Genomic DNA, 26525 nt, shown 5'->3' on the forward strand with positions numbered 1-26525 from the left:
TGATTTAAAAAATATACACGTCTAGATGATCGACCAGTAACTTCTATAAAAAGAAACGCCTAAAACACATTCACACACCGCTAACATTTAAATCACACGATATACACCATTCATTGGCACCCCTGGTCTCGTGTTCAAAAGGGTCGATTCTTTCGTCATCCGTTGAGATTGGTAAAACCGCACATTACTTTAGCGGTGGGCTGTTCTAGGAAACTGTCGCCCTATCGCTGATTTTAGACTAAATGCGTTTGGTCGATGGTATAGCGCATTCCCTAGAAGACCCGTGAACGGTTAAACATTTTATCTTTGAACTGACCTGTGACGTCATCGGTGACCCCGAGGTCAATAGAATTCGGTTTCATTCGACAAATTTTACAGGGCTATCAAGCGCCGTTCGAATTTACGGATCCGTCCAGTAGTTTCGGAGATACGGGGGGGGGGGGGGCAAAAATGCCTCCCGCACCGCGCGGAAGGTGGCCGGGAGGCCCACCGCCTGCCGGGTTAATGTTTCTTTGTAGATGGTGTGAAGACGACACGGTGGCTTTTCATATCTCTGAGAGAACTAAACGTCTTCCTTCACACGTCACATCAGTAGAGACTAGAGACGCTCTACTGTACGTGTACGGCGATGAATGGTCACATGACCCAGCTAAGAAAACGACTTCCCATAGGGGAAGTCCATTAAATCCATTTCCCCTATGGGAAAAATGGATTTATCCATTTTTTTTAATAAATCCATATATCTGCTCTTTGTTTGGTGCAATGGCAAAATTGTTGATTGTAGTATGGAAAGGAACTATTGCAGATATTTTTCTTCTTTAAAAGCTATCCTCTAAAATTATCGCTTCAATTAGAAAAAAATGGCTCTTAATAACTCTGAGCGTTTGCACGAACCTGCCCCAGGTTGAGGTATGGGGCACATTCGTGCAAAGGGTGGGGCACTTTCGTGCACCCTGCAAAATTCGAGGAATTACCGGGCATTACCAGAAATTCACCGAAAGAAATTGGCAGGGGGTCATTTCATTTGATTCCTTTCGACAAGAATGCATTGCACGGTGCACCACAAATGTAGAAATACCTAATGGGCTGGCCAATAAGAATGTACCAACTGCCGACCATCGTGACCTCGACCATCGTGCCTACGTGACCTTGCCAAGGTCATGTAAATTACTTGTCACGACGTCGCAAGCAGCCGAGACTGACCCCACGTTCGATGTCTTTCGGACGACGAAGATTCTACGCCGTCCGGCCAATCACGTTCCATAACCGCAGCCGAGCCCCCGCTGACCTCTAGCGGGATTGGCCGGACGACGTAGAATCTTCGCCGTCCGAGAGACATCGAACGCGGGGTGAGTCAGGCGAGCGTCATAAGTGCGAGCGTCATAAGTGAAACCTACTACAGATAACGTCATAAATCGCAAAAACGAAAAAATATGCACGAATGTGCCACTAGTCAGTGCGTGCACAGACCTGTCCCACCACTTTATTTGTAATATATTTCAAAATATATTGTTGAAAAAATGACACTTTTTCAACAAACAAGTTTGCAGCAGTTCCGTGAATAGAGTGAACAGTGTCGTCTTCTACAGTACACGAGGGGCGGCAATGATAGACATATTTTCATAATTTACCTTGAGCTCGTGCAGTCACTCGTTTTCCCATAAACTGCTGAAAACGAAATGCCCCATGCACGAAAGTGCCCCACTCTCCCCTATGTAGCACAGCGGTACGAACGCTCTCCCGTTTGTACAGGTGGTGTCTTATTAGATCAGTGAGAAAAGTAAACGTCTTCCTGCACACGTCACATCAGTAGGGCCGCTCTCCCGTATGTGTACGGCGATGAGTGGTCAGATAACGTCCCTTGGAAAACGACTTCCCACATATATCACAACGGAAAGGTCGCTCTCCCGTGTGTGTACGGCGGTGGGTGGTCAGCGCACCTTGCTGGAAAAAAGACTTTCCACATGTATCACATCGGTACGGCCGCTCTCCCGTGTGTGTACGGCGATGGCAAGTCAAACTAAATCGAACAGCAAACGTTTTACCACATATATCACAGCGGTACGGCCGCTCTCCCGTGTGTGTACGGAGGTGGGTTGTTAAAGGGACCCTCCCACCTTCAAAAAAGTTAATGAATTGGCATGAAAGTGATGTCGCTCGGTTCAGAAAGAGCAAAAACGAATATCTACCAAATTTCATCGAAAAATATTCACCGGTTTTCAAGATATCAGACTTTTACTTTTGTTTACTTTTTGGGATCTCCGCTGTTCCTAGCGACTTTATTTGAAAGTGCGGCATTTGTTGCGCGCAAAGCAGCATATACCACCGCGTGCTACAAAACGTTTTAGTCAAACATTTAACGGACGTTCGAAAGCCTGATGACGTCATCAGATTCCCGTAATGGTTAAGAGATAGGGACCACGCTGGTCCCACCCTGCAAGTAAAGGGAAGAAATTTCTTGAACACCATAAAGCTGCGGGGGTTGCGACCAGGATAAATGGTGGTTTCTGAGCCTGGCCGCAAACTTGGCTATCTCAACTCAAAACTAATGTTAAGGTGGGTGGGTCCCTTTAAAGTCCATTGTACGGTAAACGTTTTACCACACATATCACATCGGTACGGCCGCTCTCCCGTGTGCGTACGGCGGTGGGCGTTCAGATTACTTCGTACAGCAAACGTTTTGTCACATATATCACAGCGGTACGGCCGCTCTCCCGTGTGTGTACGGTGGTGGCGGGTCAGCTCACTTTGCTGAGAAAACGACTTGCCACATATATCACAGCGGTAGGGCCGATCACCCGTGTGTGTACGGCGGTGGTTGGCCAGATTACTCCGTTGTGCAAACGTTTTGTCACATATATCACAGCGATACGGCCGCTCTCCCGTGTGCGTACGGCGGTGGGCGGTCATATTACTTCCTACAACAAACGTTTTGTCACATATATCACATCGGTACGGCCGCTCTCCCGTGTGTGTACGGTGGTGGCGGGTCAGCTCATTTTGCTGGGAAAACGACTTGCCACATATATCACAGCGGTACGGCCGCTCTCCCGTGTGTGTACGGCGATGCCGAGTCAGAGAACCCGGTCGAGGAAATAACATCCCACATATATCACAGCGGTGCGGCCGCTCTCCCGTGTGTGCGCGCTGGTGGATGGTCAGTTTACTAAGCTCAAGAAAGCACTTATTACAGATGTCACAGCGGTACGGCCGCTCTCCAGTGTGAGTCCTACGGTGGTCTTTCATACAGCCGCAATGGTCGGTGGAGTATTGACACCGTTCGCACTGGAAGCTGTTGGTCCCGTCGATGTTGCCGTGCCTTATCTTCACATGCAGTTTTAGATGCACTTGTCTCATAGCACAGTAGTCGCAGTGACGGCATTGGAAAGAGCCCCCGATACCTAGAGAGTGAATCGGTCATGTGAGCGAGACTGAACAGCATCTCCTTTAGAAATGAAAAAAATATTAGTGATTTCATCAAAATATCATCATAAGTACTGTAGCCTTGACATGGCTAGTATAGGTCTATCCCTCCAACGTCCCAAGGGATGAAGGAGGCAGCATCTTTCTCATTGGACGGTCGGCAATCACGGCAATCGCCCGGACACCTGATCGGAGCCGTGTTCCAGCCTGTTATTTACCGGATGACGGCGTCAGCGCCTCAGCGCCCGGCACATGTGGCTCCATATCTAAAGGGCTACATGAGCTCTTCAGAGCCATCTATAGCTATCAAGCGCTACAATAGCTACCTCAGAGCTACTGTAGCTGTTTTAATGGTTTGGATGAGAGCACAAACACCGGTCTGTCCAGTGTAAACGCAAGACGGCGTTTCTTTTTTTTCAATTTTCGAGCTATGTTCCGTCCAGTTTGGGTGTTTCAAAGCGTCAGCGTGGCGCCCGCTCGTGGCTACTGCATTGTTTGTTTATTGGGGCTTGCAGGCGCGTCGACGACAACAGTCATTTTGCGCCCAGCGTGACGGGACACTGTTATCGCAATGTACCCGCCTTGGTTTGCTAGGCATGGGGTTTGCTTTGTTATAATGTAACTTGTTTTGCAGCTAAAAAGCCAGCACAAAAAAAATAATCGACTAAAGGTAGTGTGCCAGCTTTCCTGGAACGTATGGAGTTAATGACCCGGATAAGGAGAACCGGATTTTTAGAACTTATCCATACCTTCAAAACTCATGGAAACATCTTAAATTCTTCAAATTTTGAGTACCCCAGTGCGAAATTCGCCCCGACGGGTTGTCGGTCGTACCCCAAACACATTTCACACCACTATGAACAATAAATGCACACACTGAAATTGCTATTACCGATATGCTCATCCAATCAAGTTTCGATAAACCCGTTCATCATCATCTCCTGCGGTTTCGAACACGCCTGTTAGGTGGTGCGGTAGACCGCGCCCAAAGCCAGGGCCCCGGTAACGTGAGGTAGCCGAGTCGGGGCAGCCTGCGCTGACCCAAGCCGGGGCCGCGCGTCCTCCCGGTGTCATGTGATAGCCCGGGGCTGCCCGCGGGGATGCGGTAGACCGCGCCCAAAGCTGCGGCCCCGGCTTGGGTCAGCGCACGCTGCCCCGACTCGGCTACCTCACGTTACCGGGGCCCTGGCTTTAGGCGCGGCTTCTGCTCATACTTTGTGGTGCGGTGGTGGTGCGTCGGGCCGCGCGCTCTGACTTCGGCCAAGAAAAATGCGTCAGCTGATCATTGTCATTTCTGCCACTTGCGTGTGGTGAAATGGGGTCATAACTTAGACGGCTTTTTCATATCAATTATTTTACATAAAAATCATATTTCAAACCATAAATAATGTTCGACAGCCAAATAAAAGAAACAATACCAATACAGGCATACAGTTTAAGGCTCGACATTGTGTTGTCTACGATTAGACAGCTGATAACTCATTCCCGTACGTCGTAACTCTATAATGACCTTTGCTTATTGTCACATGTGCGCCGCATTCGTGATTGTTGCCCGACGCCTGTTTGCAGGTCAGCCCACTACAGTTGTTATACATATCGAAAAACCGATAAACTTTTTGGCGAAAAAGGCACTATTCCAGGCCCATTTTTGATTTTTTTGCAATATTATGTAAAAACAGAAGCTTCTTATCCTAGGAAAAATAAAATGGGAAATCTTTCAAAGGTGGCACACTACCTTTAACTAACCTGAAGATGACGGTCCGGCCGGAGAGGAAGTCACAGCCTCCCCAGACGTCTCCGAGTGGACGGTCAGCTCCCGGGGGGCCGAGTCGTCTCCGTAGTACACCAGCAGCTCTGACCCTTTCGGGATGGGCTTTGATGTCCTGCAAAGATCAATCATGGACGCGGATGTCTTAGCATGTATAAGATCAAACATGCATATTATATAACCTACCAAAAGGTAGCAATTCCGCTGATGCGCAGCAATATTACAATAGAGTACAACATATATGTATTGCACATAAAGACTCACTGACAAGACAAGAATATCCAAACTTGAAACAGATGGTAACAAACCTGAAGTATATCAGGCCCCTGTGCTGGAAGGGAATCAGATTCGCTTCTTCCTCCGAGCGGGCACAGTTGACCCTTCTGAGCCAGTTGCTGCAGCTCGGGTCCTCGGCATTCACCGAGTGATGAACACGGTCACCCTTCTTGATCTGAAGACAACGGTAAAGACAGCAAGAATCAAGCATCAGTGAAGAAAGGTAATACTCATACAGTAGCTGTTTCGGGCTGTTTGCGAGTTTACTTCTAATACTCATACATGTAGCTTCGGCTTCTAGCTGAGCTTCTAGAAGCAACGAATTCGATGTTTTTCAATAGTTACGAAACCACCTAAATGCCTATATATCTTCAAGAGTATATTTGTTTCGGATCCCTTAGTAGCTGTTTCTGGCACCTAATTGCTACATAGCACAAAAAAAAACTTACTGGAACCTCATAACTGAATCTGACATTACAATGCTGAGCCTGACAAGAAACTTAATGTGTTACCAGGATTATCAAATGACAGATGTGACATATAAGTGCGTGTATGGCCTAAACTTTTTTAATTCATTTTAAAAGGGATAAAAACGCAAGAAATTACCAAACGTTTCGCATTTATTGCATAACCATGGGTGTTAGAATGCGATTGATTATCTGGTCGGAGTGATTGCTGAATGGGCACTGGAATTCCAATACGCAGCAGCTCATTCCCTTCGCATTTACCCAGCCTATTTGTAGCCCTTTTTCGGATTCGTTTCACCCTATCAGACAGAAAATTTGCATCAAGTTTATGGCACGCTTTTGACAATGTAAAAGAGAACGTTTTCGGCCCAAGGGCCAGGCGCATGCACAATTGAGCATGTGGCCAGAAGCGGCGGAGTTTCTCAGAGGAAGTGGGAAGGCGGACAAGTCTGGTATTTCTTTGTCGCGCGGGTCTACACCCCTTTGTTTGTGCATGTATTCGTACAATAGATCGATTATGCTCTATTCCGTCTATTTGCGCAGCACTGATGCACATGTTGGCACACGGCGGCCGCGCCGGGTGCCACGGCGGCTGTGCCCGCCGCCGGCGCCGCACTCCGGGCATTCGAGCTGGCGGTACCACATCCACGCCGGCGACACACACCACACAGCATGGGCGTAAGAGCCTCACGAAAAATGGGGGGCAGCGAAATTTTAATGTCACTTTGTGGGACATTGAAACAAACATAAGAAGTAGATTAGATAGATAGTCTATAAGAAGTAGTCATAAGAAGTAAACTCGCAAATAGCCCGAAACAGCATACAATCTAAAACACCTCCCAAATCCAAAAGCCTATTCGGATCCATAGAGAAATAACTGCTGTCCCCCGCAATTTCGTCACGAGCACTGGACCAATCAGCGTCGAGGATTGCCGAGCGCTGATTGATCAATTTTCCGCTAGCGCGTAAATACTGCTCAAGGAACAATAGTTCGTCGACAATCCTCCACAAGGCACAAACGTCTGTCACACTTTTCTTGATGCTAAAAAAGCAGGAGCGTCCCCCCCCCCCCCCCCCACCCCCACCCCTGGAGCCAACCACTACGGAGAATTAGTGCCAAAAAAGCTGAAATGTGTCATTTTTCGCCGTAGTTGCTGCTTATCGCCAAACACGTGCTGCCGACCTATTTTAGGCTGAAACAGCTATTTGGCGCCAGGAACGGCTTTTCTAGGACGCAACTAAATGGCGTCCACTTTGCTACCGACTTCCTTTCGCAGTGACCAATTGCAATAGACAGACCAACTGACCTTCCACCTGTACCCGGTGGTTCGGACTTGTCGTCGGTCGGTACTTAGGGTGCCCTCGTAGGGACCGAGTCTGTGGCGCGCCGGAATATCCTTATCTGCCCACACTCCTGAAATAGCCGAAATGCACATCTGTGAATTCACAACGAAAAGGGAAGTTATCACATGTCAATCACATTTTATGACATCGGCAATGTCATATCACAACGTGCGGAAGCTATAGGACATATACACTATTTCATTTAGAAAGCTGAAGTCCTCGAAAAAGTGATCGATTGCATGTGCTAGAATGCAAGTGATGGATATGGCATATGTTGTGCGTCATTGCTTACGTAAGACGCTTAGCTTACCGGTGCTGGATTCTGATATTTTCGACTGGCCAGTGCTGAGGAAATGCGGCAGAGTTTTGACGTCCCTCTTCCGGTCCCCGACTCCCGGTGGTACCTGTAATAAAATGGGTGTAATTTTCCCCATCACTGGCGCAAACCCTCGACCTGCTGACCACACGACATTCAGATTGGGCGTTACAACGGTCTATGAATAGCCCTGTACTGTGGAATGACCGGATGATGTGAAATAAATAAATACAACAGAGGCTCCCGGTTCTCTAGTCATCAATTCACACGCTATGCCACAGACCATGTTTAAAAAAGCCACTTTGAAAAAGATGGAAATCTGAGGAAAAAGAAGCATATTCACCAGATTCATAATCTTATGTTCCTGAAAGCTTCAGCAAGATGTGACGCAAGCCAAAAATAGCTGAGCAATGACAGTTTCCCGTCCCTTACCTTAGTGTCTTGTATGACCTTCAGCGGACCATGGACAGGACAATCTCCGTCCCAATCACAGCAGCACAGCTCACAGACTGTCGGAACACAGGAGATGCATTTAGAACTGCGATAAACAAATTCTTGACAAAAAAACTTTGCGCAGGGAAAGTACCTATTGCTAGGCTATAAGAAATTGTTCTTTTCAGATTGGTCTGACATTATTTGGTTCTGCAAATGCATTAGGTACTTTGCAATACACATAACAAGAACATGCAACATATTCAGCATCTAGGCATCGACGAAGCAGGTACTTACACATGCTGTTGTCGTTCAGACCATCCACCTCTCTGTAGTTTATCACCATGCGGCGACTCTTAGGAACCTTTCCGTCGGGATGTGCTGAAAAATAATAAACACTTATCTTACATGTAACTTTCAGTTTGAATACCTCCAATGCTTTAAAGTGACCATCCCTGATCCCACCTTAACATTAATGTTGAGTTGAGAAAGTCAAATTGGGGTCCCTGGCTCGTACTTGCCGGTTTGGGCACAAACTATCGAGTAAGTCTTAAATTCGGAGACCTGAGGGCTGAGGCCTCTTGCACCAAACTACCTACCTAAGTAAATTCCGATTTTACCTAAATGCTCTTGCACCAAACTACCCATCCAAAAACGCTACCGTGAAAATTTACCTAGAAATTCTACCGAGCGGCACCGGAACTTACCAGTTGTTAAAGTCCGACCGGCTGTTTTCCTCTTGATTTATGTACTTAAAGGGACCCTCCCACCTTCCAAAAAGTTAATAAATTGGCATGAAAGTGATGTCGCTCGGTTCAGAAAGAGCGAAAATGAATATCTACCAAATTTCACCAAAAATAGGTATTCACCGGTTTTCAAGATATTAGACTTTTACTTTTGTTTACTTTTTGGGATCTCCGCTGTTCCTAGCGACTTTATTTGGAAGCAATAGTTTGGCAGCTGAAAGTGCGGCACTTCTTGCGCGCAAAGCAGCATATACCACCGCGTGCTACAAAACGTTTTAGTCAAACATTTAAAAATCGTTAGATATCTGCGCTGACGTCACACATTCAGAGGGGTATTCCTATGCATCTGAATCAAAATACTGCAATTTTGAAATTCAATATTTCCGATTTAAGACATTTCTCGATGTTGTGAGTGCCGAAACCGGTAATTGTGAGCCGGGGACCCCATTTTGGCTATCTCAACTCAAATCTAATGTTAAGGTGGGAGGGTCCCTTTAACTTATGTACTTGATTAATGTTCTTTGATTTATGTACTTATCACCAGTAAGACGACTTTTGGGGCGAGAAACGAGCCAGCGAGAGGGTGACCTTTGCACGTGTGGGGGGGGGGGGGGGTATTTACAACCGGGCTGTGTAGTGCATCCTACTAACTGGTCTCTAGCAATATGCCAAATTTGAGCATAATCGGCCCAGCCGTTCTCGAGATCTGGAAGCGGCATCCTGCACGTGCGCACGTGCAAAATGGGTCCCAACTGAATTGTGCATTATTAAAAACTGACACCTCTCCGTTTTGCACGTGGCACGTGCATAAGGGGTCACCCACATACATCGGGAATAGTCCAATACTTCGTAGAAGGAATGAAGTTACCCTACAAAAATTACCGTATGTAAATCGGTCAAGTGGTTGCTGAGATATAAGCCTCGCAAAAGTATCCGCACGGCCGGCCGACCGGCCGCTCATACTCAGAAATTTCCGTTAATCTAAGGAAAGATTTGACTCGCTTCGCTCGCTCCGTAATAAGATATTTACCTCGATCTTTTACTGACAGTGATAGCGGGGCGTATAGTGCAGAAAGACGTAAGTGTAAGAACTGGTAAAAAGAGAGCCTTGCTGACATTATTGATTATACAAAATAAAACATTAAATAGGTATGCTCACTATATTGCGCTTTTGCATCCACATACCATCTGATGTATCTTGTAGATCTGGCAGGCATCCCAATAGGCTGTCAATCTTTGTATCGGCAATGTAGTGAGCACTGTAACAAAACACAATATACAAATAATGTCAACTTTTGATGGGCTGGGTTAGTTAAGTACATATAGTAGTGTAAGCTATGGTATATCTGTTCATTCAAAAAGCAAAAAAAAAACGTTATTTTTATTAATAGATTTATACTCATATTCATTTCATATTAGCTTCCACAAACTCTGTAAACACTATAAAAATGTAATTAATAACAACATTTTTTACAGTTGACTTACAAATTGCATGTCAAATATGAAGTGACAAAAGCAGGGCTGCGGAGCCGGAGTCAGAGTCGACAGTTCTGCCCGGAGTCGGAGTCGCCAAAATCTTACCGACTCAAACTCCGGAGTCGCAATTAACGCTACATGGCTCAAATCATGCATTGCACCTGTTTGATTGACGATACTGCGCTCGAAATTAGATTTAGAAAAGGCCATTTTTCTGTTTTGGACGAATGTTTTCAGCGAAAGAAACAGAAGACGGTAAATTCCCCAGAACCTGCTTTTGAACAATGCATGCTCTTTTTAGAAGGGAATAGTTCACTTTCACGAAATTCGTTTTTTTTCAATGGATTCATGATTTCTTTTAATGCTCAAAATGATCAGCAAAGAAAATAAAACCTTTTGGTAAAAAATATTATTTTCTATACTTTAATATAGGAAGAACTCTCCAGTTTTGAAAGATTGCAAAAGAGGGAAATGACCCCTGCAACGGCTGCAAGGCACACATTCCTCAGCAACGCACTTTTTCGGGAAGAGAAATGGAATATCTTTGCCTAGGGTGATCGTTGGGCCGTAAAAGCACCTGATTTGTGCTTGTCTAAGCCATGTCTCAGCTAAAGCTACGGAACTGCTATTCCAGTCCAAACCCCCATGTTAAAATTGAACTATTTCCTTTAGTGCATACTAGGGTTACCCGCGTGCTCCGCAACGCGAAGAAGGGTTATTTTTGACCCGTGGGTATTATTGGGTTGGTCTGTGTCGGTTTAGTTGGTATCCATTTCCTTCGATTGCTTTTTGACGGCCAAGCATTTTGTAATAAAACAAAAAGATACGTCGCATCGAGGTGCCCGTGTCGTATTATCATGCGTTCTACTTAAGAATGATTCGAAAACTGGCGTGAAGTCTTTTTAGGACAATCGATGAATTTCGGTAAAAATGACTATGTAGTGGTTTGAAACATTTGCATTTTTTAGAATATTGTTGCTTGTCATGCAAAAATGTTGGGTGTATCTTGGACAAAATTGAATGCTCTTTCAAACGGTACCAGTTTCAATTGCGAAACATATCAGGTTATGCAGCAAAACCCGTGTAATTAAGAAAGCGGCACATCATCGACAAAAACCATTTTCTCCAGCGATTTATACCACCTTGTCGTCGATCAATTAGCTATTCACAATTTTCCATGAGAGGCGGTACATTTCTCTTGTCAACAGGCGTTGTTTCAACTCGCTCCGTTTAACGGTCACCTAAAAATAAAATTAATTCCAAAATCTCTCAAAAACCGCAATTTTTCAAATAAAAGTGCCCTCTCCGGTGCACGTGGCGCGTGCTATCCTCTGCATTGCACACCATTCAATAGCCCGTTCAATTTTGTACACGATGCTGTTTTCCCCGTGCCGGTCGGACCCGTGGTCACCAAGATATTGCACCGGGACCGGAACCGTGTCGGCCAAAATTAGCCGTTTTCGCCCGATTTCGCACGCCGATTTATACATGTAAAGTCTATGACGCGAATTTGCACTTTTTGAGCACGCGCCACGCGCTCACTAACGACCCGATCGAGCTGAGACCCCTCAAAGGCACGTCGCGCATCTTTGATCTATAAGTTGTACAAATTTCACCGGGCTAGGTGCAACGGTCTGGCCTGTAGTCCACGCAAAGCACGACCAAGTCGGGACCTCGGTAACGGACAGACGCACCCTCCTCAAATAGTAATATAGATTTGCAACGCAAAGCCTTGGAACGCACAAGGGATCGTTTGAGGCCAGATAAAACATCTACATTATGAACTTCAATATCATGATATGCATTTTAATAGAACCGTCCGGAGTCGGAATCGGAGTTGGAGTCGGAGTCAGAGTCGATTTTCGAAGCCGGAGTGGGAGTCGGAGTCTTAAAATCCATCGACTCCACAGCCCTGGCCAAAAGTATAAGACTCAAGCCCCAGTCTTTACCTGTCTCGATCAAAGTCTGTGAACCCATTGAAGTCAACTGTTGGTGATGGCGACCGGCTCTGTGCATTCCTCTCCAGTTTGATAAACTGCCCAGCATGGTCCGACGAAGCACATTCTTCAGATGCGGGTGATGGCGGGGGCCACTCAGGCTAAACAGAACCAGAAACAAAGTTAATTTAAAGCAAGCCCATTAATTATTGGAAAAAATAACATAAAACTTAGGTCAGCGACAGCCGCTACTTTTACAATAACTTAACCCGCGCCCTGATGGGGGGGGCCACTTTGGCCCCCCCCCTGTGGTTTTTCTTAAATAGCGAGAAAACGGCGGCGCGCAGCGCCGCCAAATTTTGGGTACCTTACCGGGCATCAATTTGACACCTTCACACAAAATTTCAAGTCACAGGTCACCTCAGGTCAGGAGTTATTGAGGTCAAACTGAGGTCATGTTCGAGCAAAAATGAGCAAAAAACATGACATCTTGAAACGATCACCAATTCTACAGTTGACAAGCAATTTTAAAGTTCTTTATGTGGTTGTGTAGAGAAAAGACGGCGCTACAAAACTGCTATCTCGGATTTTCGAAATTTTGGGATTTTGACCCCCCAAAATCAAAAAAATTGATTTTTTTAGAAAAACTCAAAAAATTTCCTAAAAATTTTCGAATTTCGAAAAAACCGGAATATATGTGATAGTCCCTGCGCTCTTCGATCTACATACCAAATTTTAGATCGATACCTCTTTTTTTGGCCAAGTTATAGCGAAAAAACTGTTAAAAATTGATGACGTCATATTTTTGAACTCACTTTTTAGCCATTCTAGACCTCGTAGCGCAAAACGGAGACCACCATTGAACTCCCCGTGACGAGCTGCATCGAATCGATACCCATTTTATGCAAAAATATCAACTTTGAAATTTGACCTAATTTGACCTGACCTTGACCTGACCTTGACCAAAACGTGACCTAAGCTGGCCCTAAAGTCTGTCTGACCCACATAATCGCATTTGTCATGTAAAATGGACCATAAAACATGTATCACACGACACTTTCATATTGTGACCCCCCAGTGACCTGACCTGGTATCAGTGACCTCAAATAGCAAAATATGTGTTTGAAGAACATTTCTCCATCGATGATTTTCAATGAAATGCATTTTACTCGATTTTACAACGCATTTCTTGAAATGCCTGTAAACGGTGAAAATTCGACCTTTGACCTGACCTGTGACGTCATCGGTTTGACCGAGGTCAATGAAATTGGGTCACAAGGTAGTTCCCCGCTGGGGCTATCCAACACCGTTTACCGCTTGTCGCTATGTTGCGTGGTTCTCGAGATCTGAGGGGGGGGCCAAAATGGCCCCCCCCCCATCAGACCGCGTTGCTCGGCAGACCCCATCTGGGCGCGGGTTAACTTAGGTTAGCGACAGCAGCTACTTTTACAAGTACCTAATTCATAGATGGCAATGAAAACATTTCACATATTCAAACCCACCTCTGGTGAAGTAGCCTCAATCTTTATTTCCTCCTTTACAAAAAGCTCAATATTCTCAGAAGTGTTGAACATGACAGAAGTTGTCATCCTTCTGGGCCGTCTGCATACACTATGAACAACTGTTTCTCACCAGTTATGGTGAATGGTTAAGTGTGAGCCCCTTAAGACCACTTCAGAAGTACAAGCTTCTCTGCTGGGGGAGGCGACACATGCTATGTGAACAACAATGAAATTAACTAACTGCAGGGGTATGGTCAGATCAGAACCAACACACTGTTTGTGGCTTGGTTGTGGCGGTTGTGGCAACATTTTGTGCCTGCACCTGGAGGATGGCAGGCAGAGCAGGTGCTGTGGCAACTGGCAAAAGATCGGAGGGGTGTTCACGGGCACCGCAAACTGCTGAGTGCGGTGTGTGCGCCTGCGGTGTCATCGGAGGGGTGTTCACGGGCACCGCACACTGCTGCGTGCGGTGTGTGCGGTGCGTCCAGCAGGCGTGGGGGTAGGGGATGGGTAGGCGGTTCTGACGTCACGGCTGCGTGCGGTGGACGGTCCGCTGTGGCCAGTCCCGACCGGCCACAGCGATCGCTGTGTGCGGTGACGGAAGGCTGACGTAGGGACGCGGTGGGCGGAGCTTCGAGGCTGTGTGCGGTCCGACCGCACACAGGGCCCGTGAACAGCCCTCAGGCGTGGGGGTAGGGGATGGGTAGGCAGTTCTGACGTCACGGCTCAGCGACTGCGTGCGGTAGACGGTCCACTGTGGCCAGTCCCGACCGGCCACAGCAGTCGCTGTGTGCAGTGACAGAAGGCTGACGTAGGGACGCAGTGGGCGGAGCTTGGAGGCTGTGTAAGGTCCGACCGCACACAGGGCCCGTTAACAGCCCTCAGAAATGTCATGGAAGGAAAAAAACATGCATGGAAAGAACACATCTTTTTCTTGAAAAGTGACACCACATATCGATACCTTAACACTTTTTACACAAAGCATTTATAAGTTACACCAAATATCTCAAATATGAAATATCTCTACTCAACCATTTGTTAAGTTAGGTAAAGGCAGATTGTGTTCAGATTATTTTACAATTGTATGATCAGTTTAGGTCAGGTCAGAGTAAATCTTGGTGTTTCTACTTGTAGTGTACCTACCTTTTTTGGGAGTTAATGATTGAATGAACAATATTATTGGATGATATATGGTTTGTTACAATATGGTTTGGCTTTTATTCAATTTTGAGCCCAGGGTGGCTGGCGTTTCACATCCGCTTCCAGCACTCTGCAAGTGTATTTTGCAAGCAGATGATGTCCCACTGGGGAAATTCTGGCACATGAATGCTGCAACATTCAGTTTAGTAGTTAAAGTTAACCCATTAACGCCCAGCGGTACCAAAAGGTACCAACGCACATTTTGGCTTGCTGCGTTGAGACCATACGTTTTCTCGCCACATAGATTCTGTCATTGGATAATCGTCTCCTTTCCGGATATGCTGTTGGGTAAAAATAACGTGCTGCTAAGAAGAACTTCGTGTGAGGTGCAGAAAAGCGAGGAGTGTTTCGAGGCGCCACAGTCACTGGCTGACGTCGGGAGAAGAAAACGTTTGTATTTGCTTGTCTGTGAATATTTTTCTAGCCAAAGTGTGTTTACATTAAAGATTAAGAACTTGTAGCTGCAGTTAAGCAGAAAATCCGATGTTTCGTCATGAATCCTGGCGTCCCTAGGGACAGAATTATTGTTGGTACCTTTTGGTACCACTGGGCGTTCAGCTAAGCGTTTTTTCGCAATTTCATGCGTGTGCGGTCTAAGCAGACGCGTAACAATGCTCAACGGAGTGATGCGGACAAATTGCCATTTGGGGCGCCATCCCTCAAGGGGACGCTATCGCCTAAAGAAATTGGGTGCGTAAGAGGAGCGCCTGTGAGGCCATAGGGGCCCCTATATGCAAAAGAGAGGCGCATATAAAGTTCATAGGGGCGATTCAATGCAAATGAGGATGTCCATAGGAGCGACTTTGATGCCCATAGGAGCACGTGCATGCGAAAGAGGGGCACCTGTGAAGCCTATAGGAGTGCCTCTGAGGTCCATGAGGCCCATAGTATATGTAGGGGCACCAACATGCAAAAGGGGCGCCGCCATGCAAAAGGGGCGCCCATATAAAGGTCAAAGTCGAACTTCCATACGAAAGGTTGGCCACTGCATCCCAAAGATGAACGCCTCTGAGGCATACAGAAAGAGGTGCGCCTATGAAGCCCATAGGGGCGCCTCAGTGGGAACGAGGGGCGCCTGCTAGGTCTAAAGAGGCGCCCCTCTTTCGCCCACATGCGAAAGAGGGGGGCACCTAGGAAACCCATGGGGGCGTCTCTATGCGAAAAGGGGCGCCTGTGTAGGCTGAGAGTCGTTCGCGTAACGTTTCTCAGGGACGGTGTGCAGTTTACGGCACACAGAATCTAAAAAGAGTTCGGAGGGGAGTGCCTTCGTCGCCCTCGCCGCTTGAAACTGGTGCATTCATTGCTCCATGGTCATTCACCGCTGACGTGACGCATTGATGTTGGATAGGATATTTGCCCTATAATCGCTGGTATTATTGCGGGTACCCCTGCGGAGCAGACATGAGGTCAAGGCCCCAAATGAATACCTATTGCTTGGGGGAGGGGAAGGGGCACGGTTTTGAGATCGTCGTGTTGTTTAGGAAGGCTGTTGCTGTTGTTCAGGAAGATGTGGGTAACAACGTCACATCCCAGTGCAGTTTGTGCAGTAGTACATATACGGAGGAAATATTGATGCGGATCGTAGTGACAGATGAGTTCCTGCAGACCTGCTGCTTGGTACGTGCACCTGATAATGCTGCATACGCCGCGACTGATGCATACACTGGATTAGAGTAAGCTCCGCCATGAAGGCGTATGCATTGTACTGACGTGGCTGTCACTAGAGTCATCTGTGGCGCGTGGCGCGTGGCGCTCTGCCCGGAGACGTACTTACATGGAGAAGTACATATAACGGCTAGAGCCTAGAAACATGACGTGTTGACTGCTGCAACGTGTGCCTCTGCGCAAGCAGCAATGTACTATCCTTACGGTTGTCGGGTTTACGGTAAGGCCAAATGGCCTGTAGGCCCCGCTCTCATCGAGCTCCATGGTTTGACAGCTTAGCTGTCTGGTGTTTGGTACCAGAGGTGGGCCCAGTGGGCATCCAGACTCGCTTTGAAGGTGTTCAGCGATGCCGAGCATACGACTTCGGCAGGCAGCGAGTTCCAGTCGTTCACAGCGCGAACAGAGATGGCCGACCTCCTTGCTTTGCAGGTCGCTCTGGGCTTCAGGACCTTGAATGGGTGGCCTCGCGTGGAACTGCTTGTGACTCGCGTGAAGAAGTTGTCTGGATTGATGTCCACTCCACCGTTGAACAATTGGTACAGAAAAATCATGTCACCTCGCTTGCGCCTATAGTAAAGTGATGGTAGACGTAGCTTCCGCAGGCGTTCTTCGTAGTGTAAGTGTCTGATGCTGGATACCATACGTGTTGCCCTTCGCTGCACCCTTTCCAGCAGTTTCTGGTCCGCGCGGTTGAACGGACCCCAAACATGGTTGCCGAATTCGAGGTGTGGGCGAACTAACGCCTTATATAAAAGTGGAAGCGTGAAACAGTCTAGCAGGGCGAAGGAGCGACGAATGACAGAAAGCACCTGAGTGGCTTTGGAAACGACCACTGACGCATGTTGGCGGAACTTCAGCTCCGAGTCAATGTGGATCCCTAAGTCACGCTCTAGCGAAGTGTCGCACATTGGATTTCCCCTGATCGTGTATTGGTGGTCCTCGTTCGCGCGCCCCATGTGCAAAACCTTGCATTTCCTCTCATTAAATGGGAGCTGCCAAGTGTCGGACCATTTGACTAAAGCGTCCAGGTCCGCTTGGAGCTGTGAGGTGTCACGAGGCGAGGAGATCGACGAGTATACTTTGGTGTCGTCCGCGAACATTTTGATGAGGCCCTGGACAGCATCTGGTAAGTCGTTGACGTAAACGAGAAAGAGTAATGGGCCCAAGACAGATCCCTGTGGGACGCCACTATGGACGGCCGTCCATTCTGAGGAGCATCCCTGGACAACTACTTGTTGTTTCCTGCCGCCGAGAAAAGACTCTATCCATGCCAGCAGTTTGCCAGTCACGCCGTAGGCTCTAAGTTTGTGGAGCAAGCGCTGGTGAGGGACAGAGTCGAAGGCTTTGCAAAAGTCTAAGTAAAGCACGTCTATTGGAGTCTGATCCTCAAAAGATTTGCTCCAGTGTTCCAGGGCCTCCAACAGTTGGGTGCTGCATGAACGCCTCGGCCGGAATCCATGTTGGTCGTCAGAGAGGAGGTCAGCCTCTGTCAAGTGCTGCAGAATTCTGTCACGTATGATGGATTCGAGAACTTTGCACGTCACGGCGGTGAGGCTAACTGGACGGTAATTACTCGGATCAGATTTGTCTCCCTTTTTGAAAATGGGTGTCACCCTTCCTAGCTTCCACTCGTCAGGTACCGTGCCCGCATCAATTGAGCGACGGTAGAGCAAGGAAAGTGGTCTACATAGAGCCTGACGGGCTTCGTGTAGGACACGCGGATGAATGCCATCGGGCCCGGGAGAACTGCATGGGTTTAATGCCGACAGTTTGCGTTCTACAACCGAGGCAGTGATGGTAATGTCCGCTAGCTCTGGAATCCGCTCTCTAGTTGGCAAGGTTGGCATATCGTCGAGAGTTTCTCGAGTGAATACACTTCCAAAAAAGGAGTTGAGAACATCTGCTTTGTCCTCGTTTGATGTGGCCAATCCCCCTGAGGCAGAGCGAAGATCCCCTACGGGTGTCTTTGTTTTGAGGCGAGTGTTGGTGTATCGCCAGAAGGCCTTTGGATTATTTTTCAAATCAGCGGCCAGCCTGAGCTCAAAGTCGTGGCGAAGCTTTCTGGTTAGATTTCTTAGTTTGTTGCGAGACACTCTAAATCGGGCTAAATCTATTGGGTCGTTTGTGCGGGTGTACTTTGCCCACAGCTCGTGTTTGTGCTTCTTCAGCTGCAGTGCGTTGCTAGTCATGTAAATGTTCTTTCTGGCTTTTGGTTTTCTAACTTTGGGTATGCATGCAGATATAGCACCAAGAACAGCATTGTTGAAGAACTGATATCCAGAATCAACATGAAGTGTTGCCAAACACTGCCAGTTGACCGCAGTGAGTGTGTTCCTCAGCTCTGTCCAATTAGCACGGTTAAAGTTAAATTGCTCGATGTTTGGGCGTGACTGTGTGGTATAGCAAGCCACCTGAAAGGCTAGGACCAGGTGGTCACTTTTGCCCAGCCCGGGTAGATATTCTAAGGCGGTAATCATACCCTCCTCGTTGGTGAATACAAGATCCAAGGTGTGAGGTTCTTGACCTTCCCTGAATCTGGTTGGGCGAGTGACATGTTGGTGTAATAAACAATCATGAACAATGTTGAGAAATTTGTGTGCATGGTGAGAATCAGAGGCTCCACAAAAGGAGGATGACCAATCTATCTGTGGAATATTGAAATCGCCACATATCAGCAAGTGAGACGGACAGGTCTCCAGCACAGACCGGAAAAGCTGACCCAACTCATCCATACTCTGATGTGCGTTTCCAGATGGACTGCGATATAGGCTTCCAGCCAATAGAAGATCAGATCCCCTCAACTTTATCCTTATCCAAAGCTGTTCGATGCTCTGCAATGGAAGAAAGTTTACCTCTGATGCTTGGATGTTGTCATCCACAAATATGCATATGCCTCTTAAAGTTCTACCAAACACATCACTAGTGCAAGAGTCAAAACTGGTAAACAATGTGTAACCAGGAATTGAAATAAGTGATGCAACAGGGAGGTTGGATTGAACTTTGGGTAAACATTCTGAAATGAAAATTATGTCTGGTCTGTCGTGAGCAATGGACATTAGCAGATCATCCCTCTTGTTGGTTAGTTGGTCAGCATTGGTATAAATACACCTTACACTATTATACACATGAGATTGTGAACTGGCTGACACGCTATCAGGTAGTCAGGTGGAGGGTCTAGCTGAGGCAGGGGCACTGTGCACAGTGTCACTTGATCAAGGCCATCTATAGAAGGTACAGTCACTCCCCCGCCGACCAATCAGAGACAGATCCTGAGTGACGTCACCCCTGATGCTCGCAAGGGGTACTCCATTCCTTTCAACGTAAAAATGACTAATTTCATTTGAAGATTATTGATGGCACTCTACACATACCGCTCAGCCGTTGATGTCAATGGAAAGCCCAACTAATTTTCCAGCGACAAAAAAAGGCAGCAATATGCTAAGAAATGGCCGGTTTTGAAGATATAGACGATTTAAAAACCCTCTGCAGCAGCAGGGAAGCAACGTAAAAACGCATCGAGCTTATATTTTTACTATGGATAATTCATTTTTCAGTAAGTTTTTAGATATGGTATAGATTTGAATTACAACTTTATTGCAATATTTTCATTACTTGAAACTTTATTTCAAAATAATATTTTCAAAAATGGCAGCTGTTGGCCAGTAGCTTGGGAGCGATTGTGGCGCACCGCGCCATTAATTGTCCTGAGGCCCCCTTATGATGTCATCAAAAGTGGAGTGACATGGGCCTGCACTTGATGTGATATGTTCCCCAGCCCTGTCCGTGGCTGCCAGGCTTGACTGGGCCAGCTGGTTCACAGGTCTAGTGCTATCCTGATCAGTAGGCCGAGTGTCACTGGCTGTAGCTGGTCTGTTTTGCATAGCCTCCCCTGTAGCCTGCACAATCCTACCCTTGCGGATAGTTAGGTTCTGTTCACCTGCTGCCCTGCGGGTGGCCAGTTCCTCTCTCACTTTCCTTGCAGCCTCGCGCTCTGTTTTTGTGAGGTCGGGGGTGATGTAGATGTTGTCCCATTTGTCAGAGCCCCTCAGCTGTGGTGCAAGCCGCAGAATGTCACCCTTTGACCCAGGAGACTGAAGTGTGACAATAAGCAGTCTGGGCCTACCATGCATCACCTTCCCCACTCTGAATGCTTTGGAAATGGACACGTTCAACCTGAAAGCATCTCTGACTACTTCCTGAAAAAGGCGACCATCCTTCTCCATCCTGTCACTGAATGTGCTACCTTCAGATTCAGGCAAGTTGTGAATCACAAGGTTAAAGGAAATAGTTCACTTTCACGAAATTATTTTTTTTGCAACGGATTTATGATTTTTTATGTTCAAAATAATCAGCAAAGAAAATAAAACCTTTTTATAACAAAAGATTATTTTCTATATTTTGATATAGGAAGAACTTTTCAGTTTCTGTAAGGCACACGCGATCCAGTATGAAAAGAGCATGGGTCCCGAAAATTCTTCAGAAACAGAGAAATTATCGCAGCCACCGGCATTTGGGCGATCTGCTCGATCTGATAATGTTCCCCTGAATGTCCTAATTGATCAGTACGAGAATTTCTCTAGAGTTCTCGTAGATAATTTCTCTACTTTCTGAAGAATTTTCGGGACCCATGCTCTTTTCATACTGGATGGAAATATATGCAAGGCACACATCCTCAACGCAAGACACCTTTTTCGGGACGAGAAATAGAATATCTTTGCCTAGGCTGATCGTTGGGCTGTAAAAGCTCCTGATTTATGCTCGTCTCAGCCCAAGCTACGGAACTGCTATTCCAGTTCAAAACCCATGTTAAAAAGTGAACTATTTCCTTTAAGCTTCCTTCGGTCCTTCTCGATGAACTCGTCAAAGGCCTTAGATAAACTTTGCGCATCCTTTGAAGTGTTTTGATTTGCAAGTACCTGGGGTATGGCCGACACTTTGGCAGTTACCTTTTCCACCATGTCTGAACATGTGCCCCTTACCATGTCTGCATATGTTGCTTTCTGTGAGTGGTTGTCTCTAATAGACCTCTCTATCAGTTGTGTTTGACCTATCACTGCCTGTTCCTGTTCCTTGACGGAGCGCTCCAAGCGCTTCATACGAGTGTCGACGGCATGAGTGAGTTGGTCTACTTTTTCTTCAAGAGTGGCAAAGTGTTTATTATCAGCCTTAGCCTCGCTTTTTAAGGATTTCTTGCAGGTGGGGCAAAGCCATGCGAGGACTTGGTACTCAATAAGAGCATCATAAGCCGGCTTTGGTATGCCCTGACAGCTAGCATGGAACCACTTTTCGCACCTATCGCAAGCCACACCACAGTCTGTGTTCCGCACAGGTTCTCCACATACCTTGCCAGGTCCACCTTTGCAGAAGGAGGCATCACTACCCACGCTAGAAGCCCGAGAGCGTGAGCCCCATGGCTTATAGGCTTCCTCATCCAGTTTCTGGATTCTGTTCTTGCTTGTTGGGGGAATCCCAACATCATGCACAGTGACAGCGATATCCGGATCACCAAACACCCCATCTTGTGGAACGATATGATTATCCTGTTTTCTGCCACTGCTCTGCTTGGACCCAGCAGGCGAATCAGATTCACGAACAGCACCATCGTGGGAGCCATCCCTCGACGCTTTCTGTGAAGATTTTCTTGTAGCTATTGGAGAACGAATCATTTCCACCTGTCTTCAATCTCACCAGAAGATTTTCAAAGCTGCAACAGCGAGGGGAAAACGTGCAAAAACGAACGATCGGAGCCCCCGCGAGCTCCGTATTCAAAACTGAGTGTGGAGTGTGGAGCTCGATGAGGCACGTCCTATCCGTATGGAATCCCGACACCGAATCAACTACTATCCGGCTGAAGTCCATTTTGGAGATCTGTCTCGTTGGTTGCTGGATTAGATTTGGTAGGTATAGCGCGTGTCTTGCAGTGCACGAACTGTAACTACAGACTGTGCTGGATCTTGAACAATGGGCTTCATGTTTATTTTCGTAATTTTGAAAGGAAATTTAACACAGAATGTAGGGTGGTTGCTGGTAATGGCTTTAAGAAAACCGCTAGTTTTGTCATTTGTATAAAGATATTTGTGCATCTTAGGAAAATAAATAACCCTACAAGCCTTGAAACTTGGGCTGCAGAATCTGAGTCGGGAGTCGGTCGGAGTCGATATCTCTAACTGAAGTCGGAGTCAGAGTCGGAGTCGATTGTGGAAGCCGGAGCTGGAGTTCGAGTCGCCAAAAATCCAGCGACTCCGCAGACATGCCAGGACTGCGGAGATTGAGTATGAATTAGAGTCGGTCGGAGTCGACAATCATGCCTGGAGTCTGAGTCGGAGTCGGAGTTGAAATGTAAAAGTCTGAATTGGAGTCAGAGTCAGTCACTGAAAATCCATCGACTCCACAACCTTGCTTGAAACAGTAAAGTTCTACACTAGACCTACCCACCACCAGGTGAATAATAGCATTGACGTTTATGGCAGTTAGGCAAAACATGCAGTAATGACGTCATAACCAGACAACTTGAAAAACATAAGCGGCGAGCGTTTGCCATAATACTGCCGATCAGTATGTCGTCTTATATTCTGATTTTCTCGAATGAGCTGCAAAGTCTTCTTGGCAAACATATCTTGTATGCTGCTAAAATGCATGTTTTTGCGAAAAAATGATGTCATTAACGCCCAGTGGTACCAAAAGGTACCACTTCAAAAAAGGATATTTCTAGATTTCGCACATTTACCAAACTCACATGGTACCCTTAGGGGACCATTACCTCTAAATCAGCAAATGGGCATTCGTGTGCATTCGCTGGGGAATTACGGGCGTTAATGGGTTAATGTCTGAAAGTCTAACAGCAGCAAATTTTACACAAATTAGGAGCCCTGATCGGCGGCCGGCTAGTACTCTTGCCGGCGCTCACATACGTGCACGTTACCCCGGCAACGGGCTATTGACCAATGAGAAGCGAGAAAAGTGTTACGTCACTGCGATTTTTCATATACCTGTGCCCCCCGGACGTGACGTAGTGTGCTCGCGCGCGTGCAGGGTCTCTGCGATCGAAAAAGAGCGCTAGCAGCGCGCCACTCGACGCCGCAATTGTCTAAAGCGGCGTGTTAGTATGCTTTATTATGAATGATGTGTGTAAAAGTGAGTTTTTATGTTGTTAATGTGGAGGAAATGGTTGGAATAAATAAGTTATTTTTATTTCTATTGGTTGGAGTTTTTATTCAAAAGATTTCGGTCTATAGTATTGATATTTGCTGAAAATGCCTTCATTTGGATAAATTGCAGATATTTGGCAACTGAAGTGTTAGGTAAGCCTAAATGATGTGTAAAAAGGTAAGAGACACCCTGATTATCATTTGAGAAACGAAAATATATGAATTTTCCTTATAAGACTCGCTCAATATGCTACTCCGCGGTTTATGCCCCGAGGGTGTCCGAGGGTTCCCGTTAGTTTGTCGTTGGCGCTCGGCTTGCGCGCGAGCCGACGTCACCGCCTGTGACGTCGGCTCGCGAAATACGTCATACCCTGCACACAAAATAGCCGGCTGCCGAACAGCGCTAGGCACCCTGTTTTTAGATTCCACCCAATAAAACACTGGCCATGAAACACAACTTTCACCTGGTTGATGGGTTAGTTCTTCCAAACAAGCACAGCAGGCTTGTTTGAGCAAGCCAAGCCTGCTATTTGAGCAAGCTTCTCATATCAAGACAATTACCGGGGTTACATGAGCGATCCGTTCCAAATACGCACTACGCTAATGCGCATCAGCTCCCCACAAACGGATCTACGGCACCGGTTACATGAGACTAATTCGTTTTATCTACGTCAAACGGATCTTGTTTGGCTCACCCGGGCTGACTCCTCGACGGCCGGTAATTCGCATCACAAACGGAATAGGATTAGCGTACAGTCATGGCGCAGTTGCGGCATTTACCGGGACGACTGAGCTAAATTTTAAATACTTATATCATTTGATAGGCTCAAAAACATTTAAAATTAACATGAAATCAAAAAATGAAAACAAAGTTCTCTTGTTTTAAGTCAGTGGGCACTGATTCGCCATGCAGCGACAGCAGGGTGGTCAGAAAAAATTATCTTTCAACATATTTCATTCATTTTATTTCACATGCAAAGACTAAACCAAAATACCAACATTTTTTTGCTATTTTCTACGAAGCAGCCAATAAAAAAGTTGTTAAGTATTTTGCATTTTGACGCTTCCAGTCAAGCTTCCAGTCAGCAAAGAATAGTTCTTGTGAAATACGGCCCGAATCGTGTGCCTCGGACGTTTCGGTTACATGAGCGATCCGTTCCAAATACGCACCACGCTAATTCGCATCAGCTCCCCAAGAACGCATTCAGTGCACCGACTACATGAGCAAATTCGTATCAGTGACGTCAAACGGATCTAGTTTGGCTCTCGGCCCGATGCGCATTACAAACGGAATAGCATACAAATGTGGCGCACTTCCGTAGCAATAGAGGTGACTAAATTAAAAATTCATTATCTTATGTCTTTTTTGCATTTAATCTGCTCAAAACATTCTCAATTAACTTAACAAAAAAAAGTTGAACATAAAGTTGTCTTGCTTTGACTCATTGGGCAATTGCCTCTCTTGATTCGTCTGTAGTGCTGTCAGAAAAATGTTTCAACTGAAATTATGTGGATATTTACTATTTGGTTTTCACTATATTTATTGTTGAAAACTTGGCAAAATACCGACATATTTTTCAAAATATTATTTCAAAAGAAGAAAATGAAAAAAATACCTATTATTTTGCATTTTAATGTTTCTTTTTGCGAAGAAATAGTTCCTGTAATACGTATCTTGGTCCTATTCGCTTCTAAGCCTCTTTCTCAGCGGATTTTGTTCGGACCGCCGATTCGTATTAGCAGGTGGATACATGAGTCGGTAGTACGCTCCTGATTCGCATTAGCGGTGAATCCGATCGTGATACGTATTTGCTTTGCTCATGTAACCGCGGATCGGATCGCCGATTCGTACTAGCAGGTGGCTACATGAGTCGGTAATGCGTTCCTAATTCGAATTAGCGGCTAAATACGTATTTACTGTGCTCATGTAACCCCGATAAATAGGTCAGTTGGGGAAACTAAAAGGTGCCAAACTAAAATTTGATTGACCAATCAACAGCTAGAGTGGGCGAGGCGATGACCATATCAGTCGGTGACACACCAGGGAAATAAGCTAAAATTAGAGCACTCTATTTATTGCTCCCGCTACTTCACCGTCTCCCATAGGGTCCTGTGTTGAGCTGGTGTCGAGGCTCTAAAAATGACGCCGATTTTTGCACCCTTCTCACGAAAACCGCTCGGACCGCCTGGAAACCAATTGTTCCGCTCTAAAAATTTCATGATCGACGGGAAAATGAATGAGGAAAAGGTTGGTCCTGAAATAATTCTGAACTCCCTGTAGAACATATCGAAATATGGCTGCAAACTAGGAGCATGTCAAAATCGACAAAACAATACAAATAAACTTACCGGGATTTTTTTATTTTCCATGCATCTGTGTATGAAATCAGTCGGTTTTTCGGAAAGATCATCTTCTGTTTAATAAATAATTCCACAATTGCAATCGAGAAAAAAAACATTTCCGCTGTGACAACAGTTTTGGCATTGTGCCAGTAGTGTGGCGTGCGGGGTGCTGCGTGGTCGTCGGGACGGAGTTGTGAGTATTTTTGGTGTTTTAAATGGTTGATGGCCATTTGAACCAGCTTCATATTATTTCCTACAAATTTTTGCATCAAATTATTGCTTTGAAAGACCATTGAAACCCCTTATCTCTTCATGAAACACGATCATATTCATCGTCGACGAAAATGGCGCGGGACTCCATGTGCATTCCGATCGAAATAAATCGTAAATTAAATAATATTCGATGATAAGTATCATATTCTAGTGACACATTTTCATAAAATAAGGCATAAACTTTGCAAGGAAGTCAACATTGGATAATT

At 46.2% G+C, this 26525-nt stretch overlaps 1 protein-coding gene across 11 annotated transcripts in view; it reads right to left on the reverse strand.

The window, feature by feature from the left end:
- LOC122387236 (zinc finger protein 345-like) overlaps nt 1-24425 on the reverse strand; it is a 48943-nt gene extending 24518 nt beyond the window's left edge. For 4 of the 11 annotated variants that reach the window (XR_006257532.1, XM_043377278.1, XM_043377273.1 and 1 more), the window contains exons 1-10: nt 24165-24258; nt 13688-13880; nt 12198-12346; nt 9958-10031; nt 8324-8407; nt 8027-8103; nt 7589-7682; nt 7242-7348; nt 5500-5642; nt 5170-5306 (exon numbers count right to left, since the gene is read on the reverse strand). Coding sequence is in view for 10 of the 11 variants with exons in the window: in XM_043377278.1 (XP_043233213.1) it covers nt 5170-5306; nt 5500-5642; nt 7242-7348; nt 7589-7682; nt 8027-8103; nt 8324-8407; nt 9958-10031; nt 12198-12346; nt 13688-13774 (952 nt within the window). In the remaining variant the exon portion in view is untranslated. Of the gene's footprint in view, nt 1-1496; nt 2106-2576; nt 3402-5158; nt 5307-5499; nt 5643-7241; nt 7349-7588; nt 7683-8026; nt 8104-8323; nt 8408-8733; nt 8958-9957; nt 10032-12197; nt 12347-13687; nt 13881-24164; nt 24259-24395 lie in introns of those variants that run through there. The other 7 variants (XM_043377281.1, XM_043377279.1, XM_043377272.1 and 4 more) reach the window with 6 other exon arrangements.
- Between the last annotated feature and the right edge of the window lie 2100 nt (nt 24426-26525).

Source organism: Amphibalanus amphitrite, unplaced genomic scaffold (assembly GCF_019059575.1).
Source record: "Amphibalanus amphitrite isolate SeventyFive unplaced genomic scaffold, NRLGWU_Aamphi_draft 000278F_arrow, whole genome shotgun sequence".
In the NCBI taxonomy this organism is placed as follows: domain Eukaryota; kingdom Metazoa; phylum Arthropoda; class Thecostraca; order Balanomorpha; family Balanidae; genus Amphibalanus; species Amphibalanus amphitrite.